We start from the raw sequence: 21505 nt of genomic DNA on the forward strand, positions 1-21505 counted from the left end.
CATTTCACTTTGCGTTTTTTCGAAGTTACGTTGTTACTGAATCAAGACTCAATTTCGCTATCTTTGATGTTTATATGATTTCCAATGGAAAATAGCAATTCACTTTGCGTTGTTTCAATTGGAGTTACGATATTTTGAAACGTATCAACGATGCAAAGTGAGGTCTTAGTCTATGTTTATTTTAAAATATTTTTTTAATCCTCTTTAACCCTTTTTCAACTCTTTTCTTTTCAAACTAATATTTGTATTCATTTCGAATAAAAATTTATTTTTTTCAATACAAATACGGTGTTCTAAGCAACAAAAAAAATTAAATTAAATGTTGCCTGATTTTAAAGAAAATTAGGTTAAAGGCTAATGATTGATGCCCTAAGGAAAAGTGATTTACCCTGCGTTTCAGGTACCAGTCCAGGGTAATATGAAATAAAATTGCAGGAAAAAAACACTTTATTTATTTTGACAATCTCCCGTTTTGAAACCAAATCATCCAGCATTGTAGTCTAACGCGCTAACCACTATACTATGGCAATTTTTTTATACAAAACTAAATCCATATCACATGTTTCTTAAATGTTTTTTGCATTTACTTTATATTACACATTAAAAACCTTTTCAAATAAAACTCCACCTTTTTTAATCTGTTTTTTTTATAACCTTTTCTCCCATCTGTTTCGTGTCCATCATTGTGCAATTGTGCATATCCATCGCTGAAGATGACAAGGTTCTTGTCTAAACCGCTTGGAGGAAAGTACCAAAAATAGTGTTGGTCAAAAACAAATGTGTTTTTTACTACTTGTTAGTGACTTGTTATAGTTACCAATGATGACATGGCCGACAATGCGATCTATTTCGTGTTACTCTCTTCATTATCAAAACATCAGTAGCTTTTTTTAAAAATCTTAAACCTAGCCACGAGTTGCTGTGTTTTAGTCTTATTAAATACAAAAGGAAAGAAAAGACACAATTTTAATATGTTAAATTACATAAATAATTGAAATTCGAAGAATCTTGCCTACAACTCAAAGGGTCTCTGCTAAATTAATATTTTTTTCTCCAACACAAGCCAGTAATGCTAATATTTTGGACTGTGATCAATAGAATTCTTTTTCAGTATTATGAAACAAAAATTAGAATCCTAAAATATGAAATATTGAAAAAGTGGGACTAAAAACTGATCTAAGGCGTAGATGTTCGGGAAATGAATAAAAGTGGAAATGTCTGGAAAACTAAGGTACTAAAAGTGCCTTAGTTTTCATATTTTCATTTATTGGTGAGTCATAAGCTAGCCTAACACCCCTTGAAAGGAATACGTCGGATTATGGGACACCCTGTACATATGTTTATGTGTGCGTGTGTGTGTTTATTTAATCCAAATATAACATATTAGTACATAAAAAACATACAAAATTATTTTATTAAAATTTTATTCAATTAATTCATATTTAAAAAAAATATTTTCAAAGGTGTATTTATTTTTAATTGACAAATTTACATGTAATCAGGTATTAAAAAAGAAGAAAAAAAAACGAAAATCAAAACAGCTCATTATAAAAATCTCCTGAATTTTATCTAATAATAAGAATTGAAATAAACAATTTTTTGTCTCTAAAAAAATAATGACGTTTCAAATAAGGATAGTCGACTGATTTTCTTTATGAACGTAGTGATGTATGACGGTCTAATTTGTTTAAATATTTTTTTGTTGCTGATTATATCAACAAAAATGAAGAGGAATATGAAAGTATTTTAAGGAATTTCGACCTCTCAAAAGCTGGTTTAAGTGATCCCGTTATACACGTGTAAATGTCAATGTTCAGACCATCGTACTCATTCATATTTTTTTATTCACTTTCACAGATAAAACAAAACTAATCTGAATTGGGTTCCACAACATTTCGAGTGTGTCCTAATACTTGGTCACAAATATTGACATATAAAAAGGTTCTCTGCTAAATAAAAACTGTCTTAATCCAATCGTAGATGGTAGTTGTGAACTCAATCACGGAACGCCATGAGATGGATCGTATAAATTCTAAAACATTGAAATACTCATAGTTTATTACCCTTCCCTTACCAAAAACTTCCACGCACTCCGTACACCATATGAACATACGATTTAAAAAATATGATTTAAAAACTCATGAAATTATAAAATCAATTCATATCTCAACATTTTGATTGTGCCCAAAACTTGTTCACAAATCTGGGTTTCTATACTTAGAAGTAATTTTTAGATTTTTTACATCTTAACATAAATAACGAAGAATATGGAAGCATGGGTATTAACAGGCTTACAATTTACCATAGACTGGTAAAGTGATCACTTTACACGCGTGTAACATTCACCGTTCTACCCACGATGGACAACCAAACTACTCGAATTTTGGAAGCCATCCATAGCATACGATCCATCTCATGGCGTTCCGTGATTGAGTTCACAACTACCATCTACGATTGGATTAAGACAGTTTTTATTTAGCAGAGAACCTTTTTATATATCAATATTTGTGACCAAGTATTTCTATCCATAATTCTACCCATAATTGACAACCACACTACTCAAACTCTCAATTGGAGATAATCCAGATTTTGTGAACAAGTATTTGGAGACATTCAAAATGTTGTGAGTAAAACATTAATTAAAAATGGATAGATTTGACCACAAAGTGACTGCCGAATCAATTAATGAAATTTTCGAAAAATAGACTAGAATGGCGCAGGAGATGTCATCTGATGCTGCAGACCAATCTGCAGGATTGAAACCAGAGAGAGAGAAATGACCATATAAATTCACTGACCAAAATTTTTGATACATTTTTTCTCGAAGTCAAGATCAAGGGCAATTTTTACGCCTATGATGATAATAAATAACCTTTGAAACTTTAGGTAAAATATTATATGGTACAAAAATTAAACATCGACACAAATACGTTCGTCATAAAATATATTATATGGTCAAATATAAAATAAACCCATAAGATTTTCCTCATCGTTAATCATATATTTTTGGCATCACATCAAAAAAATAATTAAACCTTGATTCCAAAGGTTGATAATTTGCTTTTTAAATGGGACAGTAAAATAATAATATATAAAATTATACATTCAGATTTAAGACAGTGGTTCTCGATTATTTTTTCTTGCCTACCACTTCAAGAAAGATCCCAAACTTCTACTTCAAGTACTTTTTCTTTTTAGATGTGAGTTGAATGTATTTTTTACTTTACTTATTATGTATAAGGTTTATAGATCTTTAAGTGGATTTTTGTGATTTTAAGTGAGATCACTTTACACATCAACATTCACCAATTCTACCCATTATTGACAACCGCACATCATCACTTTAAATTTGAGTAGTGTGGTTGTCATTAATGGAAGAATTGGTGGAAGTAACAAGTGTGTAAAGTGATCACTTAAACCAGCCCCGTGAATGCCTAGACTTCCATATTCTTATTCATCTTTGATGAGATGTCAAAAAATAATACGTAGTATTACGCCGGAATATGCGTCTTCTTCCCATACTGTGTTTACTTTAGACTATACTTCTTTTTCCGGGCTCAATCCCAACGTCTTTGTAGACTGTTAGGGTCAGCTCTCCTCGTCCTCAGGTTGAAGGTCCTTCTGTCATATACAACGTCACCGTGCCATCGAGTCATGTTTCGAATCTTTCTGTACCACAAAAACAAAAGGAAATAGTTATTTCAGTTAATATTTCAGGTTGATAATTAGCGTTTTAAATGGGACAGTAAAATAATAATATATAAAATTATACATTCAGATTTAAGGCAGTGGTTCTCAATTATTTTTTCTTGCCTACCACTTCAAGAAAGATCCCTAACTCGAGTACTTCTTTTTAGATGTGAGTTGAATGTATTATTTACCTAGCTTATTATGTACAAGGTTTATAGATCTTTAAGTGGATTTTTGTTTCTTCTAGCTAAAAAAAATATAAAGAAATTCTCTTCATTAACGGCCGTAGCCAATGGGTTCATAATATATTTCATGTATCTTTTATGATAAATAATATGTTTTTCTTTTTAAGTAGGTATATTTTTACATGGCACCTTACAAGGGCCCAGAGCAGCCGTGTAATAAGCTTTGAGATTAGGTGTTTGACTTTGTGAGGAATGAAGAGATGAGGCGTAGGACGCAGCAAATCTTGGTCACAACTGTCGTCAAGAAAAGGCGATTCAGTAGGCTTGGCCATGTACTCCGCATGCCTCCCGAGAGCCTTAATCAAGCTTGCCTCTTTTACAAGGCATCAGGTTCGCGCCGCCCAGGACGACCACTGCTGACAATTCGTCGGCAGTTCTCGTCAGAACTTCGGGACGCGGATCTGACTTTGGAGGATGCAAGGGAGCTGGCAGCCGACAGAAAAGCCTGGAGACAGTTTGTGGACTCCATATGCTCCACCTATGGAACGGATATGGTTATTATTATTATATTTTTACAATTTATAACTGAAGCATTAACCTTGTGATTTTCCATTTTATAATTAAAATGAAACTTTGTTTTAAAATCACCATAAATATTTTAATTTAACTTTATTATGTCTGCCGGTTTCGAAGCTAACCGCTTCTTTATCGAGACTGATCTTGTCTTGGAAAGCAGCGGTTAGCTTCAAAACTGGCAGACATTATAATTTAGTTACAATAACATAATTATAGCGATTTTAAAACAAAGTTACATTTTGATTATTACAACATACATGTTTTGGCAATAGTTTTGTGCGTAATTGTTTTTTATTGATAAAGTTATCACCTCCGCCTCCGTAGTGTAATGGTCAGCACGCTCGGCTACCGTTCTGGAGGTCCCGGGTTCGATTCCCAGGGGGGGTCAAATTAATATAAGTGATTTTTTCACTGTAATATTTATTCAATACTACCCTGGACTGGTACCTGAAGCGGAGGGCTGATCACCTTTCCTTCATGTGTAAACGATCAAGATAACACTGCGTTAATATGAAGCAGTGCCCTATGCACCATTGGGTGCGGATAAGGGTTTAATTATTTATATTATTAAGTTATCACAGTCAAAAGAATCTAGAGGGTACCTTATTACGCACACAACTAGTTGGGGAACAGTGATATAGGGTTATCGAATCCGTTATCGCCACTTAAAGCAGGTTGGCTCAGTGTGGACATGTTGGTATAGACACATAGAACGCAGAGAACCTGAAAACCTGCGTACTGTTAGGGTTTTCGAAAATACCCGCGTGCTGAGAACTCCTTATAACTCAAAGAAACCTTTAGAAACCTTGTTCTTGAATCACTAGAGCTTCACTAGAGACATCTATTGGTGAGATGTAAAGAATATGAAAATAACTCCTGAAATTGGAGATAATCCAGATTTTGTGAACAAGTATTTGGACACACTCAAAATGTTCCTTATAACTCCTTGAAATAGACACGAGAAATACGTGTCAAAGTAGATTTTAAGAAGAAGTGGTATTTACCAATAAAGTTTAAATTAAAAATGGATAGGTTTTACCGCAAAGTGACTGCCGAATCAATTGATGAAATTAAATATGAGGGATTTAAATATGAGTAAAAGAACTTAGGTTTAAAATACTGTTTTTTTTATTAAAAACATGCCTTAGAAAATTTTACTTGCCTAGTATGTACATGGATTTAAAACACATTAATTTATTTGTTTTAAAATGATAGTGGATGAGTATAGTTCACAATTTTATTTTAATTTTTTATTTTATTTTATTTTATTGGAAGGAAGAACAACAGTTACAATATATGATACATACAGAATACAAAAAATAAAATCATGAGTACCAATTATAGTTCTTCAGAACTATGCATAAGAGAGGTCTATATAAAGGAAGAGACATGAGACAAGGATGGGATAAAGAGAAAAGGAGATGACAGTGATAGGAAAAGAAGAAAAGGAAAGGACAGGGAATAGAATTACTTTTTTAGGTTTATAAGATTTCGAACAATTAAGCTTTAAATTTTGAGAGATTGGAGTAGAACATATCAAAGTGGGTACAACATTCATTAAATTTCCCACAACTTCGATAAATAAAGGAATTTTTTCAATAGTTTTTTGATGGTGCTGGATTATAAAAGGTATGACTATGTCTATTGATTCTAATTGGACAATGAAAAGGTATCTGCTCAAGAAGATAGGGGCTCTCAGTTATACTATTTATAACTTTATACAAAAAACATAAAGCTGATATATTCCTACGTTTACTAAGTGAAGATAATTTATGGAAGGCTGAAGATTCTTCGTAAGAGTTGAAACTTAAATGAAGCTTACGATCCATCATTTTTAGAAATTTATTTTGAATACGATCAAGTTGAGCTATATATATATATATATATATATATATAGCGTACTGAGGGTTTCAAATGACTGAGGCGAATTCGAGGTGACTATGAACATAAGCGTTATATAGAGTTACAAGAGAGGATGTATTTTTAAATGGTTTAGTGATTCTAAAAATAAAACCTAAGTTTCTGTAGGCCTTATTTATGCAGGTTTCAGTATGTGAAGAAAACAAAAGTTGTGAAGAAAACAAATAAAGTAATAATGTGGATCCCTAAAAATAATTCAAAAGATACAACAATACAATAGGCACAATGGAATCAATATCTTATATCAATCATAATCACGTAGCTTATTTATTTATCTTGTCATAATTTCTAAATAAGACACCACTTAATCCGATAGATCTTTACGTCCTATTGCCTCATCAATTGAAGTCAACTAAATACCTTCTTTTACACATTCTGTTTCCAATTGGAATCCTTCTTTTCCTAAAATTGGACATACTCATACTAAATGAGGGACATCTTGTGAAAGCATCTCTATATTGGTGTTAACATGATCGATTTGACTGTCTGTTGCCTTTTGTACGCTAACGATACTGTGTTTCTTGCCATCAGGTCGCTTCCCCGGAGGGATAGGCAGAGAGAATAAAAAATATTTGCAAACAATCTTTGCCTCTTCTATATCCATGCACCTGACCTAACCACACCCAAGTACTTGAAATAATTTATCATGCTTAGTTTTCCTCATTCATATTTTAATTTTTTTAACCTGTAATCTGACCTGTTATCTTTGACAAACAATATACATGTAGGTGTGTAGAACATACAAAAAATTGTTATTCTACCCAAATGTTTTTTTTTCAGTATTGACGTACAAATATCGTTTAAACAAGCATAAGATGTAGGATAAACTATGTACCTTTTTTTCAAAATTTCAATAGTAATTTATGTAAATAATTTAACAAAAGTAATCCTATTAAAACGAAAAGTCAAGCACTTACAGTCTACCCTATAAGGCAAACACTGAACTTTTTAAATTTGTCATAATGTCCTTTTTCTGTGCGTGTCATGTCAGGTCCCTCTGACGTCGACTATCTTATGGTAGAGAAAGTCCATAAGAAGTTTCTGAGGTATCTCTACACGTGACAGGAAGGCTATTATCCTTGGCTCTACGCGATCCAGTTTCTCCAGGGTATGCTTGGCTACAACAGTTTAGAGACTAGAAGGAACGTGTATTTGATTAAGCATTTTTATCGATTGTTGCGCGGTATGATCGATAATCCTGAAATTATCCGGAGCATTGGTCTGTATGTTCCCGATAGTTACCTAAGACAGCGTCGGCATAGATTGTTTCCCATTTCTATATACAGGACCAACCTGCCGATGGTTATGCCTGTAGGAAAAGCTACCGCTATGCTGAACAACATCACGCTGGATATTGATCTGTTCCATGTGTCTGAAGGGGTATTCCGAAGTGGGATTCTTCTACATTTTTAACAAGAATATTATTGTTTTTTTTACGATTTTTAGTTTGTAATGTGTATGTTAATTATAAATAAATAAATTGAATTGAATAAAATACATTAGCCTTATAATTTTTTTGACATTCTTTCCTCACTCACTCACTTTTTAAAACCATCTTTCGTAACGCACCTTCCTCAATTTTATCGATAATTCATGTTATCATTAATATCATTAATACTATTAATCAGTCTTGATAAAGAAGCGCTTAGCTTCGAAACAGGTAGACATTATAATTAAGTTAAAATTAAATATTTATAATGATTTTAAAACAAAGTTACATTATAAAACTGATTTCAGCTATGGGAAATCATAATTCTTCAGTAATAAATTTTCTGTCCAAGCGGCCAGACAATGGAATGAATTACTTCTCCTTGTAAAAAATACACCTTCTCTAACAACTTTTAAGAAACGTATCAGACATTAACATCAAACCTCTTCCCTTAGTTTTTCCCTCTACCTCCTTCCCTTAACTCCCTTTTTCCTTTGCCCTCCTTATTATCATATTTTGTAATTAAATGATTTTGAAATGTCAATTTATAATTTATGTATAATTTATATTTGAAGCACTAACTTCGTGATTTTTCATTTTATAATTGAAATGTAACGTTGTTTTAAAATCACTATAAATATTTTATTATAACTTAATTATCATGTATATTAAGTTGTAATAAAATATTTTTAGTGATTTTAAAACAAAATTTAATTTTTATCATGTAATTTATGTTTTTTTAAATGTTCAAGTACTATCTACCCTCTGATTTCAAATAGCTATATATGGTATCAAATGTTTGGATCAATATCACTAGTCTATTTTTGGTTGGTTGGAAAATATTGCTTTTTAGCAATAAGCCTGCTAATGTTCTTATTTCTTTTTCTGTACATAAAGTTAAAATAAATAAACAAATATTTCTATTGCAACACGCTCTGGAGAAATTTTTGATTTTTTTTCAGGATTTTATTATTGAATATTATTGGTCTGAAAGGGTTTAATCCACGTGACGCTGTTGCATTGACAAAAATACAACAAATCTATTATAAATAGGCAAATTATTGACGGTCATAAATCATAGAACTCTCTGCAGCAGAAAGAGTGAGTAAATTTCCAATAATTAGACATTACTTTTATTAAAATCCACTTTAATACCCAAATAAAATAAAAGACTTTATAACTATTATATGTTTTCAATATTTTGTTAAATTATTTGAATTTAATAATTTTGTTTCAAATTATAAAACCATTTATTTGAATTTTAAAACATTGTTTAAAATACTTTTATAAATTATTCAAATTCAATAAATTTCCAATAATTAGACATTACTTTTATTAAAATCCACTTTAATACCAAAATAAAATAAAAAGACTTTATTACTTTGTTTCAATGGTTTCATAAATTATTCGATTATAATAATTTTGTATTAAATAATGTAACCTTTTTAAATTATTTTAATAAAATATTCAAATTCAATAACATCGTTTTAGATACTTCATTCAATTATATGAGTTTAATTATAATGTTTTAAATACAACATTTTGAGTATGTCCAAATACTCGTTCACAAAATCTGAATTATCTCCATTTACATGATTTATTTTCATATTATTTTTTCACAATGAAGAAGAATATGGAAGTTCGGGCATAGTAAATGACTTGCATATTCTTCTTCATCTTTGATGAGATGTTAAAAAATAATAATGTTTGAAATATTTGAACTTTATATTCATCATATAAATTTTACAACATTTCAAATATTAAATTTAATTATTAGAATTTAATTACATTGTTTTGAATATTATTGTTAAATCAATTCTTTGAGTTTAATAAAAATGTTTTAAATACATTATTTGAATTAAACGAAAATTTTGAAAATTAGTAAAATGAATTATTTGAATTTTAAAACATTGTTTAAAATATTTGAACTCATCATCAATCATTCATATATATTTAATTTAATTATAAGATTTTATTTATAATATTTAATTTAATTATAAAAATAATATAACGTTATTCAGAATATTATTGTCTAATCAATTATTTGAGTCAATTAAGAATGTTTTAAATTAATTATTTGAATTAAACGAAATTTTTTAAAATAGTGAATTATTCGAATTTAATAATTTTGTTTTAAATAGTTTAACCAATTATTTGAATTTAAAAACATTGTTTAAAATATTTGAACTCATCATCAATCATTCATTTATATTTAATTTAATTAAAAGATTTTATTTATAATATTTAATTGAATTATAAGAATAAAATAACGTTATTTTGAATATTATTGTCTAATCAATTATTTGAGTCAATTAAGAATGTTTTAAATTCATTATTTCAATTAAACGAACTTTTTGAAAATAGTGAAATTAATTATTCGAATTAAGTGTAATAGGTCATTACTTTTTATTTATTAAAATGCTTAAATATATTTTTAATAAAAATAATTTTAAAACGTTAAAAAACATTAATCTAAAAACATTGTTTTAAACAGTTGAATCAATTGTTCTAATTGAATAACATTGTTTTGAATGCATGGTTTGATAAAAAATTGTGTTCAATAGCAATGATTTAAATATTTGAATTTCATATTCAATATTTGAATTTACCATAATTATTTTTAATGTTTTAATGAATTATTAGAATTATATGACATTATTTGGAATATTATTGTTTAAGGAATTATTTGAGTTTAATAACAAAGATTAAAATAGTTCAATTCATTATATTTATTTATTTATTTAATATATATACATTTTTATTTATAGCATAATACATTTGAATCATTTATACATATGGAAAACTTTTATATTTCTCTCCATAAAAGAGACTGTGCTCTTGTGCTTGGAGAGGGACTTACACTCGTAGTTTAATGTTATATAATAAAAGATATAATAGTCTTTTTTTGTATTTTTTTTTTCAAGATTTAAATGTAATATGCATTAATTTTTTTCTTAATTATTTTTATAGTTTTGCTGAAATTGCTTGGTGTTGCATTTTGGAGTAGAAAAATCGTTAGAGAATTTCGATGATAATATTTTTTTAATTTAAATAATTGTCACCCTTAAGTATTTGAAAAATGTATTATTTATATTATAAATTGGTATTTTGAGTTTATGGAGACAAAAAGGACACATTTGAATTTAACAATATTATTTTGAATAGTTATATCAAATGCCCAGACTTCCATATTCTTCTTCATCTTTGATGAGATAAATAAAATTTGATTTTAATGTAAGAAACATATTAAAAATAATAATGGACCTTAAGTTTGATAATTTTTTTCAGGATTCAAGATGTTTTCTTCACTTATTTTTGGGTTATTGCTGGTCGGGATGTCCTGGGTGCATCCTGCTGTGATCAATATACCTTCGGATCCAGAGGCTTTCAGGAACTTTTTGCTTGAAACCTTGGATGGACACTACACGGGTAAAATATTTTACTTAACAATACAGTAGAACCTCGATATAACGGACTGATTGTCTGTTAAACCCGAAAGTTCGTTTAACACGCTGATTGCCGACCTGAAAAGCTGAATATCATGAGATAGCCAAACTACTGTTTTTCTTTAAATTTTAACTGTACTCATATAACTTTGTAAAGTGTGCCATTGGTTTTAATATTATCTCAGCAGGTTTTATAAAATATAAATATTTATTACGCGGTAACCCGTGATCGGCCATCGGCTGACGAGCCGGATCACGCGTATACGCGTGACCAGCAATTAAAAATAGTTTTTTTGTTTGATAGAGTCGGTCGAATTAAATTTGTATAAAATATTTTAAATATTTATTTCTTTGAAATGAATGAAAAATATTTTTGTTTTTATGATTTACACAAATATTTCAATTTCATACTATTTCTGTGAGCCTAAGCGGCTAATTACTAGAAAAAGGTATCAAGTTGTGGTAGAGTGGGTTTGAACCGAGAAACTCTGACTTAAGAGCCTGCGACACTAACCACGGAACCACAACCCTACATTATTATGTATTACATTCATATGTATACACATATCGCTCCCTCCTTTCAACAACGTCGTATATCAAAAATCGTCAATTTTCAGTTGTGCATGTTTTCGGAATGCCCAGAAAGTGTACTGTACCCCAGCAAAAGCGGCATATTTTTAACTTAATATTTACCTGCTACAGGGCAGAAAGTGATGTTTTTGCATTTTGAAGAAAGGGTATTGTTTAATTTTTTTAAATATAAGTACTTAATATTTTTCAAACGGAGAAAAAACATTCAGGTTTTACATAAAAGATCTGTTGCACAGTAAAAAATTCAATAAGGGGCTTGATATTTACTTGTTATGCATTTTATAATTTTCTATTCTTTATATATGTTTTTAACCTGCACCCTTATTTGTTTCTGTAAGTTTGTTGATGAAAGACTAATTGATAGAAAACATTCAAACAATATGTTTTGCACTGTATTTCATTTCTTGTAATATGTTGAAACCTGCTATTTAAACATTAAAATAAAATAAAAAAAATCTGAAGTTAACCTGTTTTTTTTTAAATATTATATATCCAAAAAAACTAACAAACCATAACGCCGCTTCACTACAGGGACATAGAGATTAGAACGACATACCACACTATCTTTGCAAATAATTTTCGCCTCTTCCATTTTCATGGCGTTGTATTAATTATCGAATTTTTTTTTTAATATAGTTACATTTTTAAATACAACATAATACAATTTCTAAACATTTATACATATGGCAAACTTATAGTTTTAGATTCGCTGTGCCTGTCCAAAAAAGAAACTGAGCTCTTGTGCTTGGAGAGGGACTTACACTCAAGGTTTAGAGTTTTATATAATATATGGTATAATAGTCTTTTTATGTATTTTTGTTTTCAAGATTTATATGTAATGGGTATTATATTTTTCTTATGAATTTTTATATCTTCAATTTTTTAAATTTCTTTAGGGAGTTTATTGAAATATTTAATTCCCAAATACTTGAAGTTTTGTTGAAATTGTTAAGTTTTACATTTTGGAGCTGAAAAATCATTTAAGAATCTCGAAGATAAACTTTTTGTAAATTCAAATATTTGTCACCCTTTAGTAATTGAAAAATTGCGTTTTAAAAAAAATGGTTTCTATGTATGTATAATTTATTATTATTTATTATTTATACATCTCCTCATACATACCCGTAAATTATTCCGACTTTTGACCTCACCCTTCAAATTTACCCCACTTTTTCTTTGTTTCTATTTTTACCTACATTGGCCATATGTATTCTTGCTACCATTTTTCCTTACTCATTCGTTTCACATGTCCAAACCATCTCAACACACGTTATTGAACCATAAATAAAAGTGACCAACAATGTACTTTCAGAGCCGGACAATGAATTGCTCGCCGAGAAACAGAATGTATGGGAGAGGAGCGGCAAATGGGAAGGAGATATAGTCCTGACCGAAGGCCAGATACAGGGTCTGGTGGACGACTACTCTGGCATGAGGAACGCAATCACGGACACTACTAAACTCTGGACCGACAAAACTGTATACTACAAGATTGCCAACTCTTTCAGTGAGTAGATGTCTCTAGTGAAGTTCTAGTGATTCAAGAACAAGGTTTCTAAATTGGTTTATGTATATAGAACTTCCAAGAATTTGAATAGTGTGGTTGTCACTAATGGGTAGAGTTAGTAAATGTTACACGTGCGTAAAGTGATCACTTAAACCACCCTATGACGGTGGTCAGCCCCGTAAATGCCCAGACTTCCACATTCGTCTTCATCTTTGATGAGATGTCAAAAAATATTATGAAAAGGGTCTCTGTTTAATAAAAGCTTTCTCAATCCAACATACATAGATGGGTGTCGTCATACGAACTGTGTTTCTTCTCAAACATACTCATATTGATCATATATAGGAGAGGGGAAAGTACTTTCCCCTCTCCTTATTTATAGAACAATTTTATATTTTATATTTTAGTTATTATACAGACCTGAATGATGGAAGTTTAACTTCTGAAACATGTAGTCTATAATAAAACTCAAGTGGTAAAAAACAAGTGTTTTCTTTAATCATTGTAAAATGTCTTACCACAAAGTTAATGCTGAAACAATAAGTAAAATATTTTAAAAACTTAATAAAGTAAAACGAATTTGTTTAAACCACTTTTTATATATGTTTTTATATATATGGTAAAAGTTATTATTATTATTTTACCATGCAGGTTCTGACCAAAAAACGATGATCAAAGCGGCCATAGATGATATTGGTGCAAATTCTTGCATCAAATTTCGCCCGAGATGTTTCTTCCATGCCAACTACATTAATATTGTTGTAAGTATTGTCATTAATGCCTTTTTGAAATCAGTCATAATGGGGGAAGATTAAATGATTTTAAGAAAAAGTGGTATTTACTAAGTAAAACTTGTATTAAAAAAAAAATCTGAATCCATTTGTCTTGGGTATTAAAACATTACAATAAATGTCATTCAAATGCAGATTCAAACTCAAATAAATAAATATAGTTTTTTTTGACATCTCAATATAACTAACTAACTAACTAATTATCACGCCGCTTCAGGCAGAGAGAATAGAGCGCCACACCACTCTGTCCTTGCAAACATTCTTCGCCTCTTCCACGTTCATGCATCTCCTCATACATACCCGCCGATTGTTACGACTCCTAACCTGACCACTTTCAAGTATTTGGCATACCTGATCGTGCCATGTTTTTCTCGGTCTTCCTCTGCTTCTTTTCCCACTAACATTCGCCTCATAAATTTGTTTTACCGTTCTTTCCTCACTCATTCGTTCTACATGTCCAAACCATCTCAACACACCTTTCTTAATTTTATCGATAATGCTTATCTCAGCTTTGCATTCCTTCCTTATTTCACTATTCGCACATCTATCATACATCGTTTTGTTGCACATTCTTCTGAGAGATCGCATTTCGACTGCATTCAGTCTACTGGGGGGGGCATCCCAATATGAAGAGAAATAAGTATATAATTTTGATATTTAAGCTTTACTAATACCATTATTTCTTGAAATCTACTCTGCCACGTGTTTCGATGCCTTCCGCATTATTTTCAAACTCCGTTGAAAACGTCATTTGTGATTACCGATTTCGGAAATCATTCCATCATTAGGTCATTGAACTAAAATTATTACGATTTGATTTAATAATAATAAAAACCCTTATCCGCACCACAATGGTGCATAGGGCACTGCATCATATAAACGCAGTGTTATCTTGATCGTTTACACATGAAGGAAAGGTGATCAGCCCTCCGCTTCAGGTACCAGTCCATGGTAGTATTGAATAAATATTACAGTGAATAAATCACTTATATTTATTTTAACCCCCTTGGGAATCGAACCCGGGACCTCCAGAGCGGTAGCCGAGCGTGCTGACCATTACACTACGGAGGCGGACAATTGATTTTCAAATTGATTTCAGTGGATGATAAGGATAGTGTTTTATTACCATACCATAAAGTTATCAATGCTTTAATATTCAGAATGTACTGACTTCAAATCAACTGTCAACTTTCAAATTGACAGTCTGTAGAAACAATGTTGCCAGCTTAAAAAATAAACCTTAAAAAAAATACTTTTTATCTGTACAATGAAAATGTTGTAAATAAATAATATTATTTTTTGACATCTCATCAAAGATGAAGACGAATATGGAAGTCTGCGAATTTACAGGGCTGACGACCGTCATAGGCTGGTTTAAGTGATCGTTTTTTTTTTTTTTTAATCATTATCCGCACTCCAATGATGCATAGGGCACTGTGTCATATAAACGCAGTGTTATCTTGATCGTTTACACATGAAGGAAAGGTGATCAAGCCTCCGCTTCAGGTACCAGTCCATGGTAGTATTGAATAAATATTACAGTGAATAAATCACTTATATTTATTTTTCCCCCCTTGGGAATCGAACCCGGGACCTCCAGTATGGTAGCCGAGCGTGCTGACCATTGCATTAAGGAGGCGGACAAGTGATCAGTTTACACACGTGTAACATTCACCAATTCTACCCATTATTGACAACCACAACTACTCAATTTTTTTAAACATATGCATGTTGGTGTACAATATGTTCAGGTTCTCTACATCCTATGTGCCCATACCAATTTTATACGTGTGTCAAGTGATCACTTAACCGGTTAACTGCCAAGAGCGTCTTAAATACGCATAATTTTCTGTGAACGGAGCGCCGCTCATATAAAAATTACGTCTTAAGACGCGCCGTTTTAAATGGGCTTTTAGTAAAGAAAATCAATTATTTAAAATGTACAAATATATTGAACGCATAGTGACATCTATTGAGAGTATCTTTGCATACTTAGAATTGAAACAGAATTTGTTTTTACCACTTTAAACGTAAATTAAAGAGAGCTTTGTCGTCGGAACAACTAATGGCGCTCAGGGTTGTCCAATAATCCCCGAGTTGCCGTCACTGCCGAATCTGATGACAGTGATTTTAGTGTTGATTCTGATGATTTTTATTTTTTTTTTAATCAAAGTGTGTGTGTGTTTGTATACTTTTAATATTAAACTAACATAAACAATATCTTTTGACATATAATCTTGTATTCATATTTTCTATGACAAATATTGTGTCAATCTTGTACCATGAACAATTAATTTTATGATTATGGATAAATGACTGAACGACTGGCGCGCTCTTCATTTATTTGGCAAGTTTTATAAATAAACGTTAATACACTTTTAATAATGATATGCTTAGAAGGTTTTATTTTTGTGGTAAAATTTTCGGCGTGCTGGGTACCGCCATACATGTACCTGCCGGCAGTTAACCGGTTAAACCAGCCTATGACGGTCGTAAGCCCCGTAAATGCCCAGACTTCCATAATCTTCTTCATCTATATAGAGATGTCAAAAAATATATGAAAATAACTCTTATTGGAGATAATCCAGATTTTGTGAACAAGTATTTAAAGATTTTTTATCGATTCGGCATTAACTTTGTGGAATGACATGATTATTTTAATTAAATTAAACACTTGAATTGTTTTAATTTGTACCAGAAGATGAAAACAATTGTCGTTTTTGAAACTAGTCGTAAATAAAAATAAAACTCAATTCAATGATTAAAGAAAACACTTGTTTTTTACCACTTGAGTTTTATTACAGACTACATGTTTCAGAAGATAAACTTCCATCATTCAGGTCTGTATAATAACTATATGTTATTTATTATACAGACCTGAATGATGGAAGTTTAACTTTTGAAACATGTAGTCTATAATAAAACTCAAGTGGTAAAAAAACAAGTGTTTTCTTTAATCATTGAAACATGTCTTACCACAAAGTTAATGCCGAAACAATAAATAAAATAACTCTTATTGGAGATAATCCAGATTTTGTGAACAAGTATTTGGAGGCAGTAAAAATGTCGTAAAATAAATAATGTTTTAGAACACTGATTCCGGATGTTATTCCATGGTGGGCATGACTGGAGGATCACAGGTTCTGAACTTGGAGAACGGATGCTTCCTTCACGGCATCATCATCCACGAGATATTGCACGCTCTTGGGCATTACCATATGCAGAGCACATGGAGCCGAGACGACTATGTGGCGATCGTATGGAACAAAATCAAGCCTGGTAACAATTACTTAGTAATTCATTCAAACCCTTAACCGCACCCCAATGGTGCATAGGGCACTGCATCATATAAACGCAGAGTTATCTTGATCGTTAACACATTAAGGTAAGGTGATCAGCCCTCCGCTTCCGGTACCAGTCCAATGTAATATTGAATAAATATAAAGTGAAAAGATCAATTATATTTATTTGACCCTCCCTGGGAATCGAACCCGAGATCTCCAGTACGGTAGCCGAGTGTGCTGACCATTACACTACGGAGGCGGACAAGTAATACTGGATTATTCATCCTACTGATATTTTTTTTATTAGTAACATACGGGCGGCACAAATTAAACACCCTATCGGAAGATGTCGTAGTTTTTGCAAATGACATCGTATCTAAATCATATTTTACATTTCGCTCATTCCTTTCAAGAACGTCATAAATCAAAAAACTTGATTATTCAGGAGAACGTTTTTAAAGTTTAAAAATATAATACAATGTATTAAAAATAAATATCAAGCCACTTATTGAACTTTTTAGAGTGCAACAGATCTTTTTAGGTAAAACCTGAAGGTGTTTTTTCCATTTGAAAAATATTTAGTATTTTTTTTAAAAATAATTAAATAATACATTTTCTTCAAAATACATAAACAACACTTTCTGTCCTGTAACGGGTAAATATTAAGTTTAAAATATGCCTATTTTTTGGGATATAGTACATTTTCTGGGCATTTCAAAAACACGCACAACTGAAAATTGACGATTTTTGATTTATGACGTTCTTGAAAGGAGTGAGCGATTTGTGATCTAAACAGCTGCAGTTTACCTGTATACCCAAAATTTATGCGTGTTTTATCAATTTATTTGTATACTGCAGCTATTAAATTAACAAATGTTAAATATAATTGGCGTACAACGCCATTGGCAAAAATTTTAAAATCTTCCGATAGAGTGATTATTTTTGTTTCTTGAATGTTTTTCGCAGATACTTTGTGGTACATTTTATAAACTTTATGAAATAAAACAACTTTGTATTAACCACTTTTTATTGGATATCATTTAGGAGTTTTTTCCGTTTTTTAAATCGCATTTTTTTAAATCACAATTTCATATGGTGTACGGAGTGCGTGGAAGTTTTTAGCATAGTAAGGGAAGGGTATTTAACTTTAACTAACTTTGAGTATTTCAATGTTTTAAAATTAGTACATAAACCCTGATGATGACAAGGTTTTTGTCGAAACTGGTTGGAAAAAGTGTACCAATAAAAACGGGTTAAAAGTTGTTTTATTTTATAAATTTGATTAATTTTGCGCCATCTTGTATTTTTGTAACTAAAATTTATATTATATTACAAATAATTGTAAGATAAAAATGATCATTTAATTCTTAATATCGATGTAAAACTTATTTTTAGCACAGCCCTGAAGAAATCCCTAACATACTGTCCAAAATGTACTTGATAATTTTATAAATCATGACATCAGATCCGAGGAATCCGGTATTTCTCGCTAGGGCTGATATTTTCATAGCCAAAGGATTTGATTCACGATTTTTTTTATTAAAGGTGTGGAAAACAATTTCAACAAGTATACATCAGCCCAGGTGACCCTCTTCGATGTCCCTTACGACTATGGCAGTGTGATGCACTACTCTCCATATGCATTTAGTATCGATGGAAACAAGACCATCGTGCCATTGCAGGTAATATGTTTTTAAATTTTCTTCGTATTTCTTCTTCTTTATGTGCCTTGTCAGGTCTCTCTTGCGTTGGCGATCACTCTGGCAAAGGCTTCACGGTCCTGCGCCAGCTGGAACAACTCTTCCACTTCTCTTATCCCGGTCCAGTCGCGGATGTTGCAAAGTCTCCAAGTCTGTTTTCTGCAAGCTCCTCACAGTCCTTCTATCTTTCCCATCATGATGATATTTTGATTCTAGTATTTCTCTACTCCGTAGTGTAATGGTCAGCACGCTCGGCTACCGTTCTGGAGGTCCCGGGTTCAATTCCCAAAGGGGGTAAAATAAATATAAGTGATTTTTTCACTGTCATATTTATTCAATATTACCCTGGACTGGTACCTGAAGCGAAGGGCTGATCACCTTTCCTTCATGTATAAACGATCAAGATAACACTGCGTTTATATGACGCAGTGCCCTATGCACCATTGGGGTGCGGATAAGGGTTTTATTATTATTATTATTATTTCTCTACACGAAATACATGACCAGATATAAAATCTTCCCAACATTGATACAAGAGTTCTCTGTGTGATCCAGCTCTTCTTGCAGGGTTAATCACTTTTCCTTCATAAGTTAACAATCAAGATAACACTGAGTTTATATGATGCAGTGCCCTATGCACCATCGAGTGTGGATATGGGTTTGAAGAAAAATAATGTATTATCACACCGTTCGCGCCTTCGGGGCGTAAAAATGAAAATGGCGAAAAAAGAAGGAAAAAAACGAAATGGCGGTTGAATAATATTGTGGAGTTCAATTAGTTCTCGGGAAGTTCGCAAAGAAAGAATCGCGGGGAAAAGAACTAACATTAAGTGCTGAACACATTACCAACTTTAAGAAAACTAACCCGAATCACTCCGGTAAAATTCAAGCTAACGACTTCATCATTTGTGACCCTATCCACCCAGAGAATATAAAGCATTCTGCAGTCAAGCCATATTTCAAAACCTTCAACCCGATTTACCTTTAGGGTCCAGGTCTCAGAGCTATATAGCAAATTGGACTACACATAGTATTTTATGAGTTTCTGTAGAAGTTTAATTCGAAGATCTTCATTGCAGAAGAGCACTCTCATTTTACTGAACTATCAGACCCGCTCAGCTCTATGGTTCCGAATGCTGGACGATGTATAACACCTACTTTAGGCAACTAGAAAACGTTGAAATGCGAATGCTTATATGGTCAGCTGGAGTGTCTCTTAGAGGCAAAATAAAGAGTTCACACATTCGTGGAAGCCTGGGTGTAACTGACATCAATAATAAGGTAGAAGAAAGGCAATTGAGATAGTTTGGGCACATAGAACGTAGAAAACCTGTTCATATTGTAAACCAGGCGATAGTTATGGATATTCTTCAAAGATATCCAGAGTAAGACCAAAAAATTCATGGATAATACATAAAATAACATGATTCGAAGGCATGACCTAGGTGACGTTGTATATGATAAATGGACCTACAACCTGAGGATGAGGAGAACTGACCTTAACAGTCTACAAAAGCGATAAGTTGAGATGAAGCAAGGAAAAAGATACAAGTATAAATCGGGGACGTTGTGAGGAGTTTTTTCAGATTCTTCTACATTCTTTACTCATACTTTATCTTTTTCAGACTACCTCTTTGACGATTGGCCAACGAGATGGAATGAGCACATCAGACGTCAGAATACTCAACAAATTATACAACTGTTGACATAAAAATGTTGACATCCATACAAAAATATTACATCATTAAAAATCTTGAAAAAAACAACACTTGTGGAAAAAAATACAATTATAAAATAAATATTTTGAATATTGTTAAGTAGATAGTGTTTTAGTATTAATCACTCACGATAAAGAAGCGGTTAGCTTCGAAACCGGTAGATATTATAATTAAGTTATAATGAAATATTTATAGTGATTTTAAAACTTAATTACGTCTTGATTATAAAATGGAAAATTACAAAGTTAGTGCTTCAAAAATAAATTATATATTTTTGCTTGTTTTCAATTTATTTTTTAAATAATTTTTGTCTTTTGTAGAGGTGAAGGCTAAATTGTTGTTATAAAATTATATTAATTTTTTAAGTGGTGGATGACCTGTATTGTGAATAAATACCAATAAAAATGACAGTTTTCGTTTATTGAAAATCTCACATCTCCCAAATTTATGCTCCTTATATAAGATAAATTTATTATCTCCCAAAGACTGCTTTGAAATTTTAACACATAACAATCGAATACGCATAAACCTGTGACAGAGGGAAATATGTTTTGTTTGAAAAACAATTTTTACTGGAATGGCAGCTCCACCTGTTGAAAGTAACAGTATCTCACTCAATTTTGAACATTTCTCATGGCGGATGGCTTGCTTCTTGACATCAGCTCTCG

General features: G+C 31.4%; 1 protein-coding gene across 1 annotated transcript; it reads left to right on the top strand.

Moving 5' to 3' along the window:
- Window positions 1-8872: 8872 nt before the first annotated feature.
- On the top strand, window positions 8873-21247 carry LOC148299593 (zinc metalloproteinase nas-4-like). Its single transcript, XM_088275896.1, has 7 exons — window positions 8873-8901; window positions 11089-11229; window positions 13150-13344; window positions 13996-14105; window positions 17225-17414; window positions 18965-19101; window positions 20745-21247. Exons 2-7 carry the CDS (start codon window positions 11097-11099, stop codon window positions 20823-20825), a joined length of 846 nt encoding a protein of 281 aa, XP_088132022.1. The 5' UTR covers window positions 8873-8901; window positions 11089-11096; the 3' UTR covers window positions 20826-21247.
- Window positions 21248-21505: the final 258 nt, after the last annotated feature.

Source organism: Brachycentrus maculatus, unplaced genomic scaffold, assembly GCF_059751285.1.
Source record: "Brachycentrus maculatus isolate JH-2025_06_01 unplaced genomic scaffold, ASM5975128v1 h1tg001056l, whole genome shotgun sequence".
In the NCBI taxonomy this organism is placed as follows: domain Eukaryota; kingdom Metazoa; phylum Arthropoda; class Insecta; order Trichoptera; family Brachycentridae; genus Brachycentrus; species Brachycentrus maculatus.